Source organism: Megalops cyprinoides, chromosome 1 (genome assembly GCF_013368585.1).
Source record: "Megalops cyprinoides isolate fMegCyp1 chromosome 1, fMegCyp1.pri, whole genome shotgun sequence".
Taxonomy (NCBI): domain Eukaryota; kingdom Metazoa; phylum Chordata; class Actinopteri; order Elopiformes; family Megalopidae; genus Megalops; species Megalops cyprinoides.
Window position 1 is genome coordinate 66,022,100 of NC_050583.1, and position 16,000 is coordinate 66,038,099.

The 16,000-nt window shown below is 45.0% G+C and overlaps 1 protein-coding gene across 3 annotated transcripts in view; it reads right to left on the reverse strand.

Annotated features, from left to right (window-relative positions):
- Positions 1 to 1,562: 1,562 nt before the first annotated feature.
- LOC118784680 overlaps positions 1,563 to 16,000 on the reverse strand; it is a 47,280-nt gene continuing 32,842 nt past the window's right edge. For 2 of the 3 annotated variants that reach the window (XM_036539063.1, XM_036539054.1), the window contains exons 19-33: positions 15,834 to 15,986; positions 14,580 to 14,797; positions 14,096 to 14,279; positions 13,835 to 13,990; positions 13,274 to 13,591; positions 8,292 to 10,226; positions 7,888 to 8,025; positions 7,114 to 7,188; positions 6,711 to 6,797; positions 6,068 to 6,159; positions 5,532 to 5,617; positions 5,114 to 5,162; positions 4,257 to 4,462; positions 3,659 to 3,805; positions 1,563 to 2,239 (exon numbers count right to left, since the gene is read on the reverse strand). In XM_036539063.1, coding sequence (XP_036394956.1) covers positions 1,989 to 2,239; positions 3,659 to 3,805; positions 4,257 to 4,462; positions 5,114 to 5,162; positions 5,532 to 5,617; positions 6,068 to 6,159; positions 6,711 to 6,797; positions 7,114 to 7,188; positions 7,888 to 8,025; positions 8,292 to 10,226; positions 13,274 to 13,591; positions 13,835 to 13,990; positions 14,096 to 14,279; positions 14,580 to 14,797; positions 15,834 to 15,986 — 4,095 coding nt within the window. In that variant the 3' untranslated portion in view covers positions 1,563 to 1,988. The remainder of the gene's footprint in view (positions 2,240 to 3,658; positions 3,806 to 4,256; positions 4,463 to 5,113; positions 5,163 to 5,531; positions 5,618 to 6,067; positions 6,160 to 6,710; positions 6,798 to 7,113; positions 7,189 to 7,887; positions 8,026 to 8,291; positions 10,227 to 13,273; positions 13,592 to 13,834; positions 13,991 to 14,095; positions 14,280 to 14,579; positions 14,798 to 15,833; positions 15,987 to 16,000) is intronic. The other variant, XM_036539071.1, reaches the window with a different exon arrangement.

The following is a 16,000-nucleotide window of genomic DNA, read 5'->3' on the forward strand; positions in this document are numbered from 1 at the left end:
CAAATGACCTTAGGAAGCCTGTTTCCACCCCTCTGTTTAGATTCCTCTTTTAATCTCCCCATGTAACAGCCTCTGGGTAGCAGGTTTTGATCCTGACAACTGGCATTTTTCATTTGCACAAAGACAATAGAAATGCACAGAGGGATGTCTCTTTGAAATCCTATCTGAGGGAATGCCACTTTCATCACTTGCGTGACCTGGGCAGCCTGTGGTGTCACACAGAAGTGGGCAGGACAGTTTGACAGGTTAAGTCCAAACGTCAACAGAAAACAAAAAAAAAGATCCTTTTTTCAAACACGAAGCAGTTAAAAAAAAAGTATTACCCTTTATTTAAACAGAACTCTGAAACATTTCTGTGGAACCAGATGATCAAAGAAGGAAAGACCTTTCAGTGATTCAGTTAAATAAAAAAAGAGTTTCCTCAGAAGCTGAAGTTGTTTTCACTGAAGTTGAATAAAAAGTAAATTTGCCATTACCGTTGTCGAACCACTTCAAAACAGTGAAGGCGAGCAGTTTCAAACTGCTGGAATTACATACTGAATAGTGAATCACGTTTGCATACTATATCGGCATAGATTCAAAGGAACGTTAATAATGGATCTGTATGAATGGATCTGCTATGAATCCGCAACCTTAAACACTGTGATAAAATGAAGGAATGAAACTCAAATGAAATACTGACACTAAAAATTACCCCCAGGTAGCTGTTTGAATAAGTTGGTGAATGGATTCCTATGGTAGACATGCTTTTACCCCGTCACGGCAAAGAAATGCCTTCCCACTCACTTGGGAGGTTCAAATTCAAGGGTTCTGTCTGCAGAAAGTAGAATTGTGAGATATCAAGCTTTACAGATTTCAAATGCAACAGCACAGCATCATTTTTGTTTTATGTCTATGCATATTATGTATATTATCTAGGTACATCATGCTTTTAGGAGTTTAACCTGTCATATAACACAAATACATTATAATGAGCACTCTTATGTTAAGAACCATTTTTGAGAAAATTTTGCAGAGAACCCGATAACTCTCAGCCTTAAATATTCTGAACTGATGAATTCAGCACACAAGTAGAGATATTTAAAAACCTGTAGCCCATTCAAAGGATCTCACATGAAAGTAATATCACATAAATGACAAATGTTATGTTTCCATTAGGATGTCAAAGCTATTTATACTGGAGCATTATAAACATGAGCTTCAAGTTGTCATAACACCCACAAAGACAGGTGTTTACACTGACTTGAGGAAGCCTCACATTTTGTGGTTTATGATATCTTGAATTAATCCTGCCCTTAAGAGAATGGTGGAATTTTTTAATGCAGTCAGTGTATGGCAAGCTTTGTGCAATTTACAACTGTTTCCATTAGCCTTAATACATATTCAGGCTAGTCATTTAGTATTTTCTTGAGCTGTCATCTTATCAGACACTATTTCAGTGACTTAGTGGAGTAGAGTACACCAAACCATAGAAAATGTAGTAACTGAATACAGACAGTGTGCATAATATTAATAGATCTTTGGCTCTTTTGGGATCCACAGGCAGATATCTGTGTGCACAAGTATGTTTAAATTTAAACCATGATTCATATTTGATTCTTCTTTTAATGGTTTCACTTCAGCTTTTATTTTGCAAACAGCACAGGCACCCGTGAAGAACGCTTAACTTCTCCACCACAGACAGAGACACCGGTGAGACAGATGCTCTGACCGTTATTTCTGAAGGTCAAAGCAATCGAGCCTTGCGAAAAGTTTGGAGAGAAATGAGAGATGGGATGGTGTTGACATTTCTGAAGAGACTGAACTACTATATTAAGAAAAAAAAAACAAATAATAAAGATGCATTGGTCCCAGAACTGCTATTACTACTGTCAAACTCTCAGCCAGAAAGGGTATGAGGGAAAAAATGTGCTCTGCACACAGAAGTATGAAACAGTCAGCCACTGGCACTGCTGTCTCCTCAAAGGCAAGAGATCAAGCCTCTAAAATCATTCCTTCCCAAAAAACTTCTTAAAGACAGACTTTTTCTGTGACTTGGGGAGGTTGGTGCAGTTCTCCTCTGGAATCATGTCCTGGACAGGCTCCCTCTGCTGGCCAATCAGAGCTGGCGATTTGGCCTTGTTGTGAGGGGCCGTGGTCTCAGAGAGTTGGTCTCCGATGAACAGAGTCACTGAGTAGCTGGAACCGCTTTCGTGGCCCCCGTGGGGCAGAGGCACAGGGGTGATCTTCTGATAAGTGGCTGGAAGAGACAAAGGCACCTCATTATGTGTACACAATATGGCTTTCCAAACATGGCATTGAAAGGAATGAGCTGACATTCATTAGCCAAAGCGCATATGTGCAAAGTCCTCTCTTCTCCTGGGGATGTGGTGCATTGAAAGTGTTTATTGAGAGCTTTGTTTTGTGGGTGAAAGACATGTTTCATCTTGGGCAGTGTCTGAAATTGAGTATGGATTTTTTAAGGAGCTTGAGATAGGATGCAAACACACTGCTAATAACTGACAGAATCTTATATCCCCATGAAAGCCCAGCATTGTTCTCTTTTAACTCCTGTTTCCACAACGAGTGATTCCAATAAAGATGCAATTGCCCTGTCTACCCATAAAACACAGTCAGTTCAATATCAATAAGCTTCCTCTTCTACAGAATGCAACTCAACTGGATGTCACAGAGAGTGATCCAAAAGAGATGCTACCAGAAAGGGAGTGAGCAGAGCCTATGTAGAGTATGATGGGGCAGCACAGTGGCTCAGTGGTTAGCACTGTTGCACAGCAAGAAGGTCCTGGGTTCCAATCGTGGCTGTCCCAGGTCCTTTCCGTGTGGAGTTTGCATGTTCTCCCCGTTTTTGCGTGGGTTTCCGCCGGGCGCTCCGGTTTCCTCCCACCATCAAAAAGACATGCACGTTTAGGGTTAATACTCCTGTCAGTGCCCTTCACCAAGGCACTGGCAAAAGAACTGGAGTTGGTCCCCAGGCGCTGCACTGCGACTGTCCACTGCTCCTAGCTCCTGGTGTGTGTGTGTGTGTGTGTGTGTGCTCACTGCTGGTGTGTGTGTGCCCCTGGTGGGCTCCTGGTGTGTGTGTGCTCACTGCTCACTGTGTGTGTAGGTGTAGGATGGGTCAAATGCAGAGGACAAATTTCCCCATGGGGGGATCAATGAATATTATTACGTGAATAATAATAGATAATAATAGAAGAATAATAATAAAAGAATTATGAGTGAACAATGTCCATTAGTGCAACAGTGGTCTTACCAGAGCCCGCATAAAGTATATCAGGGTTAGCAGTGTCCATTAGTACAACAGTAGGATGACCAGAGCCCATGTGAAGTATATCAGGGTGAGCAGAATCCACTAGCAGGATAAGCAGGTGAGTAGGGCCAATGTAGAGTGTACTGGGGTAAGTAGAGGTGATTAGGAGTGTAATGGGGTGAATAGTACCTATGTAGTTTATACTGGGATGAGCAGTATTCATTAGTGGGATAAGGGGGTGAACGAAGTACATGTAGAGTGTACTGAGGTAAGCAGACTCCATTATGAGGATAAGCGGGTGAGTAGAGCCCATGTTAGTGGGATCATGGGGTTCACAGTGCCTGAGAACAAGGTATCAGGAATAGGGAAAACCTGCATTTGCTGCAGGCAGCATGGGGGCTGGGCTACCTGAGGTAAAGGAGTGTGATCTGCGTTTGCTCGGGCATTCCTGACTGTCCAGGACGGGAGGCTCCGGTAACTGGGGACTGGCATCCCGGCGTGTCGGGGATGGCCGCTGTGTCACTCCGACATTCCGCAGGGAGCTGCACTCACCCCCTGATCAGGAGACAGAGAGCAATCAGCGCGGTCAGCACCTCTTGTTAAAGGACGTGGAGGCTAATCGGAGGCAGGCTCTCACAGGGTCCCGAGCTACCAGATCTTCCCAGCTGCTTCCCAGCACAGTAAAAACCAACCACTGAGATTAATGGAGAATCTGGAAACACTTTAGCCATCTAATCTCCAGGAGCTTGTTTTAATTTAATGATCTCTGTAATTGTATCCCATTTAATGTAATCTCTCAGTAATTGCTCTTGTTGTTTTTGCTGTCACCAGATTATGCGGCATGAATAAAACTAAGAGGTCATTAAAGCATGCTGAGGCTAGATGGTAATTATCACATTCTAAATGAATGGATCTCTGCCATTTTCAGAAAGAAATGCCAATTTTACGGTTTCTTTCATTAGGACTGGCAGTCTCGAGTGTGGCCTGCATTGAATGTGTCTCTCACCTGCACCAGACAATAAGACTGGAGAAAGGTCCTCTGAGTTCCCATGATGCAATTGTGACACCTGGGGGCTGTCTTTTGTCAGGGTACATTCTTTGGCTATGACACTGCCAGTCTCAATTGGGTCTGGGGTAGAGCAAGTGATGTCACTCCCGGTGGTACAGTGGCATGTGTTGTAGCCATGGCAGGCAGTGCTGAAGAAGGCTTTTCTGGAATGACACAAGAAAAGCAATGGGAGAATATAAACAAAAAAAAAAATCACTGCTCTGATCTTTCCAATAATGTTCCCGAAAAAGATGTTCACTGAAAATGGGAGTGTGTTTTTTATTGCTAGCACCTCTGAAGAGGGACTCGGCAAAAATGAAAAGATCTTTTGCCTGCACAATGAAAAGATGGATCTTTTCCCCCTCTTGTGGCCACATAGTGAACTGCAATCTTTATTGTTTCATGTTTATATTCCAGAACTAGTCTCTCTCAGTATTCAAAATCAGGTTGACTTATGAACAATTGCAATGAAATCTGTACATTTTCTGAATTCCTTTAATCCCTTTTTTTCTGACCTTCAGGGGTTCTGAAAAGTTACCAAAAGATTATCTACAGAGTAGATATTGTTTCATTGTCTGAGTATGCATTCAACTGCAAGAATGTTTGTATTAATCAAGGTTTACAGCTAACAATCGAGATTCATTGAATTCAATGAATTCAAAACAAACAACACTGCTGAAGTATGAAGTGGGTGATATTTGGGATGAGTCATAGGGCAGTGATAAAGGCTACACACGGACAGAGGGCATGCTTTGCCTTTTGGAGTGTGTGGGGGGAATCATTAGCGTGAAGGAGTGTGTGGGGACGGCTCTTACGTAGTGAGAGATCCGGACAGACACCTAGGGGGCTCCATCTCGCTCATACCTGTGGGTAAAGCACACACACACATGCACACAGAGAATCAGCAATTTTACAGTAAAGTCTACATGGGCTCTGATTACTCCTTTTCTCTGCCCTGCCAAATAACATTCCGTAATAACATACATACAAAAAGTAAACATGATTGTTTGATGGACAAATCAACTGATTTATATGAATTATAATGTAATTCTAATTAAATTAATTTCAATTTATTTAATTCTAATTTATTTGATTTAATTAATTTAATTTCATTTGTATATAATTAGAAGAGCCAAGTCAAATGCATGACAAAAGGTAAGAAGAAGATTAATTAGGTAGTTGTTGGTAATGGTGGTACTGCATTTAACTGAGTAATATTTAGATGTTCTGTACCTGTGTTGGCTTGGATCTTAAACACCCATTCCTTCATCATGGGGCACGAGGAAGCGCTGAGTAGGTGCTCTGAACCATCATGCAGTCTGGAAATAAGGGTATGAGGAAAATGGAGGTGACAAGGGATTAATGGAGCCCCAAACGTGTAAGCAGCCACCAGCGAGTAAAAGAATAAAAGGGCAGTTGCTGTTCTGGTAATTTGGAATTGTGGTCAGTGCACTGGGCTTATTACTAGACGTTTGCTGGTCCCCCCACAAGGTGGACACCTTTGCTGTACCATGGAGTAAGGCACTTAATCTGGATTGCTTCTCTAAATAACAAGCTGCTGAAATAAGCACAGCATGCCAAACAAAACATTAATGTAAGTCACCTAGCATAAAGCCGCCCACCAAGAACACAGTGTCATGTATAAGCGAATGTAATCTGAGAGGGACAGATAAAACAGGCATTAACCCAGCCTGCTCTCACAGAACTAAAGGAACTCTGTTTGCTGTTGCTATGTGTACCGGTTAGTTAGGTTCATTTTTAGTGCTTACCGCAGACTGAAACAATTGGCCTCCTTGGCATACTCGGGGGCAGGTGTGCATGTAGAACCAGTCAGGTCAAGAGACAGTGCTGGCTCTGAGTTCTAGTTAAGATAAAGGACAGCGGCTCCTCAATCGTGCATTTACAATGGCTTTGTATCAGCAGCTTCCACACAGCAAGAGACATGTCAACGATGCATGCAATGTTAGGTTTTACAGGAATATCTTAAATCAGCTAGGTCAACCAACTGGGCTACAGTAAAAGAATACTAGCGAAAGAAAGAAATAATTAGAATGTCTTATTGTCACAGTCCAAATATTTAGACATCACAAGGATGCACATTCAAAATTGAGGATTTAACATATAAATATATAAAAATACATAGACCAGCTGAAAATTCATTTAGAACACACTGTGCTATCTGTATTATTTGTTAGCACTTTCAGCCACTAATATCTCCATGTAAGAGAATGCCTGTGTGCTGGTCTCTAAAATTGCTCCAGATGGACTGTATTGCATCTACTATATTGATCTTAGGCGTAGGAAAATGCTCCAGCAATACGCTGCCCTGGCATATCATACCTTACTAGACCTTTCCTTGCTATACAACAGCAGCCCTACACTGTTAGTATACTCAGTACCGGCGGTGGTTACCTTCAGAGCGTCCTCTCTGTCCTTGTAGAAGCGCAGCGTGTGTCCGAGTAGGACGGCATGGCACGTGTGCCAGGCCTGGCAGTGGGCCTGCGGGAATAACACAGCATCGGTGACATGAAGGGAGTGCTGGCGCAGGTTAAACGCCTCCCACAGCCAGCGGGGGTGACACTGACACACACAAAAACGCAAGGCTTCAGTTCACTTCATTCTCCCATCGTCTTAACCATAAATAAATACAGCGCAATACACATGTGAAAAATGACGGTGTCGATGTCATACACGAAGTACCCACTGACAATCCTGGTGTTCTTTATTCGAATCTCTTTGTGCCCGATGCAGAATAAACATGCACTCTCTTCCAAACTCCCCCCCCCCCCCCCCCATCCCTTTATTCCCCTCTCACCTTCTTCCCCACCTCCTGCTGGTGTTTCCTCTCCAGAGTCCCTTCCATTGACTGGAATTGGCAGTCTTTGCCAATCTGTGCAAAAGGCAAGGGAGACTCACACACATAGAACTGAACGTACGTCACCACCTCTGAATAGTGCTGTTATATGGTAGTTATTTAATTCTGGATTTCATTACAGCACTCCCCTATCATAACATAACACCCTTTGATCTGTAAATCTGCAGTACAGCTGTGAGTTTATGGCCAGCATTTATCCATGACAACATGCAGGAAGTGATCCTCTACAATGCAAAACCCCAGTAAAGTGCTTGTCTGATTATGGATAGCGACAACTAATAACACTGTGACTATGGAGTGTTTTGGATCAAAATAGAAAGGACAAAATTGACACACTAAATTGAGATGAAAACAGAGAATCAGTCCAATAATAATCTGACTCTGGTAATGATTAACAATGGTGTAATTTGTGCACGTCAACATGCACAAACACACATGGATGCACGCAAGATGTGGGCGGCAGTGTAGCGTAGTGGTTAAGGAGCAGGCCTTGTAACCGAAAGGTTGTAGGTTCGATCCCCGCTGGGACGCTCCTGCTGTACCCTTGGGCAAGGTACTTAACCCACAATTGCCTCAGTAAATATCCAGCTGTATAAATGGATAACATTGTAAAAAAAAAAAAAAAACTGTAACCTATGTAAGTGGCTTTGGATAAAAGTGTCTGCTAAATGAATAAATGTAAATGCAAGAGCGCAGTACTATTTGGGGGTGTACCATAGTGCTGCAGTGCCCTCCAGTGGCAGTTCTGTGTCCCTGCTCCCTTATGTCACTGTAGTGTGTGCCCAAGTCCATTGGTTGCTGTCCAGAATTTTCTGCCCCCGCGCAAACTGGCAGCAGGCTCACTGATTGGACCTGCAGAGTATTCACGCATTCAAGTTAATTACAACAAAACATTTCTCTGTCATCAGAATGCAAAGAGAAAGGGAACGGGATAACATTACATCCTCAAAAATTTTATTGTGCATAGAAATAATTCTTGTGTCTGACAACAGCAGAAACCAAGCAAATACAGTCATGATGACAGTACATCACTCTCACTGCATTAAAAGTAAGACTTGAAATTGATTAGAAAGGAACGTAAATGTTAGTTTCAGGATGGCTGGGAATGACGGCCTCACCCGTGGACAGGCTGTGGTCTCCATGTGCGTCTCCGCCTCTTCCTCTTGTCGGTCATACTTTCGCTGATTCTTTGCATCAGGCAATTTCACCAAATTGGAAGCTGCCTGGTTGGCCACTGCTAACTTTCCATTGGGGTCTTCTGTGTGGGGGATGGCAACATGGGATGTCCCGTGTTCCCTGGTGGGGCTGCCCTTCTCCCTAGGGTTCTGTTCCTTGTTGTATCCGAGCAGGGTCTGGATGGAGGCTGGCAGCCTGAACTCAGCCACCAGGAGGCCTGAGGTAGAGGAGGGGTCCAGCTTCCTGTACAGCACATCCTGCCCCTGGGGGGAGGGGTTTATAGGCTGACTCAGAGGTGTGGCTGCTGGCTCCTCCCTCTTGGTTTGGCAAGTATTGTTGGAGCAGCTGCTGGGTTCATATCTGTTGGTTTGGTTCCAGATATCCTCCAGCTCCTCTTCTTCTTCCTCAAACTGTCGGTGGTCGGGATGGACTGTGTCTGCTGCTGCCGACCCCAGGTCATGGCTGACCTTGTTCCCAGCGTGGGACACAGGGTCCACCCTCCCCAGGCACATGGTGCTAGCAGTCCTCCCGGGCAGGGGAGCATCTGGGGACACTGTTCTCTGACCTCCAGAGTTGAGCTGGATATGTGTAGAGCTGCATGTGGCCACGCCTCCTGAGCTCTCCTTCCCAATGACACAGGTCTTGAGGGACATGACAGTGTGAGATGCTGTGCTCTGGTTGGCTGAGCAGTCACCTTTGTGAGCTCTTTGCATCCTCACAGGAGGGCAGTATATATGTCCATTTAGTTCCTGAATTTTAGTATGAACGCTTGGGCACACGTGTGTAACTGACAGTGTGGATGTGTGACCACAGGTAGCGGTTTTATAGTGATCCTGCCCTTTGTGTGGATTGGCCTTTGTTCCATTATTCCACAGATGTTCTTTAGGGTCCAGTGCAGTGGCTGGCTGGTCCTGTTTCTGGCCAATCTCATTGTTTGGACCTCCAGTGCCTGAGTGACACCTCACCTCTTGATCTGATAGGTCATCAGTTGGTGGGGTCTGAGTGTGGTCCTGAAAGAAATCCTCTTTATTGGCAGCTGGAATACACTGGGCCAAATCCGAAGAGACCTCCAAGTCAATCCTTTGGGACCCAACACAATCTGTTTTGATGACCATCTGCCCTTTGGGGCTATGTTCAAATGTTTCTCTGCTGAGCTTTGGAGGTGGGTGCTTATGTCTGAAAGTACTTGAGCTTGTGTGCCTGTCAGGCTGTGACCACTGGCTCATCTGGTCTGGTAAGTCCACTGCTTTCCTGAGATGGTCCGTCCCAGCGGGTTCTAGAGGGCTTATAGTGATAACATCTTGGATGCTGGGGATGAGGCTCAAGTCTTTGGGCAAATCAAAGCTCAGCACAGATCCAAGAGACAGATGCCTGCAGTGGTTCTTGATATGCTTGGAAGGGGCTTCCCCTGACAAACACGAGCTGGAGTGCACAACAGACTGGGAGAACTGTGACCGCTTAGGGCATTCTTTGTCATTAGGTGGTATGTTTCTGCCATGGCCTAGAAGCTCAGCAGCGGCAGGACCGGCAGGCAGGGTGCGTTTCTTCTTCCTCTCCTTCAGCGGCCAGGTGTTGGTGCTCCGCGCGCCCTGGTCATGCGTGGGGGATACACTCTCAGTTTGTGCCAATCCTGTGATCCTCTGGATGGCGTCCCTGTTCTTGCTTGTCCTCTTAATGCTACTTGAGCTAGAGCTGGAGCTGCCTCTAAGCAGGGTATGGAGGGAAAGGCTGCTGACCTGGGCTGGGCAGGTGGAGGGGGAGGTGGAAGAATGGGAAGCAGGGGCCTGGGCTTGGCTGGGGAGGTAGGCCAGAGAACTGAGCTCATCCACAGAGGCGGTGACTTTGTTGCTGTCCGTAACATGCAAATATGTGCTTACCTGACAAGAAGAGAAGAAAAGAACATGAGCGATACAATCACCCTGATATAAAAAAGCAGCAAGCTGAAGGTTAGAGCCCCCATATACACTGGAAAACCCTCACACTTTTATTTCATGCTCTGTACTAGTAATTCCATCAGATGTGGAGGAGAAAAAAACAAGTCACCTCACAAGAACAGTAACCAGAATCTCACTACTGTCCATCAGACTAAAAATCAATACATACAATGTGGAAGTAATGTGCTTATAAATGTTTCATCACGTCAATTTTCATGTTTTGTACAACAGTAAGAATGCATAACGGGGACTCAGCTTTAACACAAATTGCCTTATTAAGGAACAATAAAAGGAAAGGCAGTGGGAGTACAGTTGGAACCAGGTATCGCTGTTCTCATAAACTTACCGAAAACATGATCAAAAACACATGCTGCTCAATGGTGTTCATACACAGCTGCAATGGCTTGACCTCTGACCCCATGACTAATCCTATGTTGCCACGTTCATAAATCATATGCGGCGGTCGAGGGCCCTTCTGGAAGTTCACAGCGCATTCCTCCCGTAATAATCATGCACACCGCGCGGTCCCTCCCGGCTGGGAAGCATTTCAAAGCAGGGCTTCATGGGAACTTGAGCATGAGGTCAGACTTTGACATGCAGGGCACAGTGACACAGGAAAGCGTGCTGAGGGTGACGTCAGGCTTGTACGGGAGTTACATAAGAGAGGACCTCGGACAACGTCTGTGTTGTACAGACGGCCTTTCCGTCTCCAATTTATGCCCAACCTCCAAAACCCAGCTCCCCTCAACCCTCAGAACGAAAAGGAGAGCTACAGTACTGTCTGCCGTTGGTTTTGATCTGACCTACCACAGTGTGGAATGGCCTTCTTCTGCAAAGGCATGAAGACACCTCTTAAAATTACATAAACAAAGTATAATGGAAGGAGTACACTTCTTTCTAAATAAGTGACATAAATTACATAGTACATCAGTTATTGCAATATTAACATACTTGCTTCATATTTTAGCCATACACACACCTATGGAACAGCGTTAGATGTGTTCCCCTTCCTCTGAACTGCAGAGGAAATTGATTGCACCTGAATTTGAAATATATTTTAAGATCTCTTGTTATGTATATTTGTAAAATATGTGTAACTAAATTAGGCTTGATTGTGACCAATATGACAGCATGTTCCCCTTTCAATAAATAATATATAGAATGCTGTTATTCCACTTATATAATTTTTTAATGACATTTACTACAGTATACTTGTTCATCAATGACCAAAGTTTAAACATGATAATAGCCTTTTCTTTAGATGTATTCTACTTAATCAGTGGCACCTGCTGTCCAATTGTAAGGAATATGTTCAGCGATGATTATAAAGAAGTGTCAATTTGCAACATACAGAAACTTCAGTATTTTTGCCCATATACTGTACATCATTCAAGGTTTGATATATCACTTTTTCATTAGAGAGAGAATACAATATTCTGAGGTAAGGGTCAGCATATATAAATAGACACTCAGCTCATCTAAACCATCACCTTTTTTTCTTTAATCTCTTTAATGCCACCACCCCTAGAAACATAACACATCTGTTATCACAGCAATTACTAGCATATACAACTGAAAGGTTTAGTAAACAATCACAGCCGTTGAAACTGCACTGTATTTCTTTTGGCTTTGTCCTGTGGCCCTCTTACCTAATGCGGCACATTCTGCCAGGTCAGCTGTACCATGGGCTGAGAAAAGCTTTTGAAATTACACTTTCCCCATCATCTTTCCATTACATGCTCAAACCTGTTTGAAATCCCTCTTTGTTGAAGTTAATTTCCTGTCCGACTGTCTCACTGCTACGCCACAGTGTTAGCTTTTCTTCCAACTTACCCACACAAGTGAGATCTTTCTATTCACCAGGGCCCTGAGCGACTACTTATAAGGTCACCTCTTTACGCTAACCAATGTCAGCCCAAGAAAACGTTTATGTTGTAACTGCACTAGTGGGAAGGTTTATGAAAGGGCATTTTCATAGGATTAAAGTCTATGAATCCCTGACTTTGTCAGGTTTATTCCACGCGCAGTTGTCAAAGTATGCACTTTTCAAAAGAGCAACACAGGACAAGATGTAAATGTCAATTGCAAGTATATAGGAATGGAGCAAAACCAAACACTACACCTAATGCAAATGTACCAAGCCTTCCCACAAGTAAGTATCTTCACAGGTATGGTTAACCTTCTCTCAGCAAGCACAGGGATTATACTGAACTGTTGACTAATCTCATTTTGTAAACATGGTGCATGAGGGTATTTCAGAGGCTTGGAGATACTCAGTATGAGTCTGCCATCCGGGTTTGTAATTCAGAATTTGTGAGGGGAGGCTTGGCTTAATTTGGCTCTGAAACATAATTTCATTTTGACTACTGCGCATGCCCAGTTGAATGGAGGGAGAGTTGCCTTTTCTTCCCACTGCAACGGAGCACTGCGGAGGTTGAGATGGAGGTAGGGATGGAAATGAAGATGCACTTACAGCTTGGTCCCTACCACAGTGGAGTTAACCTGCACATTAGCAAGACCTCCACCTCCAAGCCAGACAGCACCACATGCTCTCATGTAATTCACGCCTTTTAACTCCTCCACAATGCTGAGAAATCTCCCTCCTTTGGTTTAAATTATCCAAAAGTCCCTGGCAGTGGCTCCCAAACATTTTCCAGGCAGAGGAGGGAGTCTCAGCAGGCCAAAGGAGAAGGGAGGGATGCATAAAGAAGAGGAGGAGGAGGAAAACTCAAGGGAGAGAGGGGATTTTGGTAGGCATCGTTTTACTGACAAATCGATATCAGAGGGGACACACTTTTTATGGGTGCCTTTGTTTCCGTGATGACAGCTGTGTGAGGCACGGCCAGACTCTTAAACTTAATGAAAACAAGCCCTGTCTGTCAAACGAATCAGAAGGTAATGCAGCAGTTACTCGGCTGAGGAAAACCCCCAGTGTGGGTCGCATGTCGCTTTCTGTGTGTGTTCCACGCGGCCGAGGGGGGCGTGCTCACCCTGTGAACAGGCTCCAAGGTGTCCCCCTTCTCCGCTGGGTCCTGCACCTGGAGCAGGCTGTCCCCGGGTTTGCTGAAACTGAGAATGAGGTTGACAGTCCCGCCCAGTGATGGGGTACCGGGCTCCTTCAGGACCAGGATGGGTGACTTGGGTGTCCCTGTGACTCCTCCTGGCGGGCTCAGCCCAGTACTGCACGCTGCCTCCTGCCCAACCTCTGACTGATGCTCACCCCGCCTCTCTTCCTCACACCTGGGCGTGGACCCCCACTGGCCATCTGGATTCCACCGTCTTCCCTCAGTAACGGCCTTTTCTAATGGCTGATGTATAGAAAAATTCACTTTTTGAGACAAAATTTCATAAGATTATGGCCTGATTTTGATACTTTTGTTGCACTGACCCAGCTTTGCTGCAAGGATTCTGGACTTGCATTGCTATCATGCTTTTTCTGTTTGCAGTTTATGGTACAAAGAACCCTGTTTATTTGAATGCATGTCTGAATACCTGGATGTCTTCTAGATGGCATCCCATCCACCACCAGTGAAAGAATGGTATTTTCCTACCTGCTGCAGTGGCAGTGTAGAAACTGTAGCCTCTGAGTATATGTTTCCTTCAGACTCCGGTTTCCGCTTCCCATGACTCCGCTGGTGTTTCTGGGCCCTCCAGTGCACGAGGATCCATCCCAGCATGCTCTGTAGCTCTTCTGTCCTCTCCCTGATCTGGGGATTGAATCGTTTGCTTCACTATGGCAACCTTTTTTCAACAGCAAACACTTACGGGGCTCACTGTTTTTTGAAACTTTAACATGCAGGATGATAACTTGCCAGTTCCGTCAGGTGATGTTCCTCATCTATCAGCTTCTGTCCAGCAGCGGCCAGGTCATCAAACTCCTCAAACTTCTGCTGGATATTCATGTCCAAATCTGATGCTACTGGCACCTCATTAGAATTCCCATGGTGCCCAGTGCTCTCAGAAAAGATGCAGGCCCTGGTGTCCTCTGTCCATGAGCTGTGAGAGATTGGAGATGGGGGAATGTCAGATCATTTCACTGTGAACTGCAAAACGCCCATGACTTAGTCACAATGCATAACAATATCCATTTCTTCAGGACACCTACAGTACATCGACAAATATACATCTAACAACGAAATAACAGCAGTTCTCTTTGTTACACAGAATTTATGACCTCCTTACACATATCATGTTCTTTGGGATTATCAGTAACAAATTTACAATGGAATGACATCACAGCAGGACAGTATGTTGTTCAGTGGAAGAACAACATTGGTCTTTCACACCCTCACTTACATCATCGCCAGATAATTCCTGAAGAACTCCTGGAGCCTCACGAACTGCCGCAGGCGGCCGCGGTTCTCCACCATGCTGCGGCCCAGCTCCTCCCAGGCCTGCAGGGTGGCCTGGACCTCCTCCCTCAGGACATGCAATCTTTCAGGGCAGAGGGACTCCAGACAAGTGGCCTGCTTCTCCAGCTCCTCCACTTCCTCTTTCAGGGCCTCATAGTCAATCTGAGGGAATGAAACCCAACCCAATGGCTCATGCGAGACCAGGAAACCTTTGACCTCTCGACCAATCCCTGCATATAAGGTTCTCCCCGTACGTGTCCTGGACTAATAACATCCCACCAAGTGTTTGTGACCTTGGAGATTTACTGGTGCCTTTTGACTAAGAGGAACCAGATGCTAAACATATCGCCATGGATTCTATTGTTCGTCTTTGTGACAGATCTGAATACTGTAATTAATGGCATTAGTCTCAGTGGTAGCACACTTCACAAACCCTCTCAAGCACCCGTCAGATACAGAGAGGGCCTGTTCCATGACCGCGCTGCTATTTTGGTATGACAGATTAGGTCATTTTTGTTCTTTCATGGTGTCATATCCAGACAGCTGGGCCTGCATGCGATCCACATAACATTGGCCCAAATATGACTCATACAGCAATCCCCCCCTGCCCTTCCCACTATCCCTTCCCCCCCATCTCACACACACACGCACACCCTCACACACACACAATGAACTCCTTTGTGTATAATAAAACCAGGCCCTTTCTGTACGGGATCATACGGTGCAGCTTACATCATTAAATCGCACTCTAAACAAAACAGGGACCGGCGAGGTCCCAGTGGTTGTTAGAACCATGGGCACAACAGGAAACAGGCCGTAGAACATTCTCTGTCGGGGAAGGGAACTCTGAAAAGGTCATGATGGATGTTTTGTTTTGACCAGAAAGACATCTCTTTCATTCAGCTGAGTGGAAATTACTGTTACATTACATTGCACTACATTACATTATATTTACTGTTATATACCACTAGTTACAAGATATATTGTCTGCCTGTTTATCTATCTATCTATTTATCAATCTATCTATCTATCTACCTGTGTGGCTTTCTGTTTGTGAGGCTTTCTGTATGTTGGTGTGTGCTTCCTTTATTACGTCTGTGTGTCTCTATCTGAGGCAGATGGGCTGCAGTTCTCATTCGTTCATACATAGCAAGCGCCGCTGTGTGTGGGGGGGGGTCAGTCATCCCCATCTGCTCACCTCCAGCTCATCCTGCTGCTCCCGCAGCCCCTCCAGGTCACTGCGGTCCGGCTCACACTTCACTGCCATGTCTGTCTCTGTGTCCATGATGTCCATGCTGAGCTCCGCACTGAGGGACAGGCCGTGGTTGATCTGCATGGTCAGTGCGGAACACTGGGGGGGAGGGG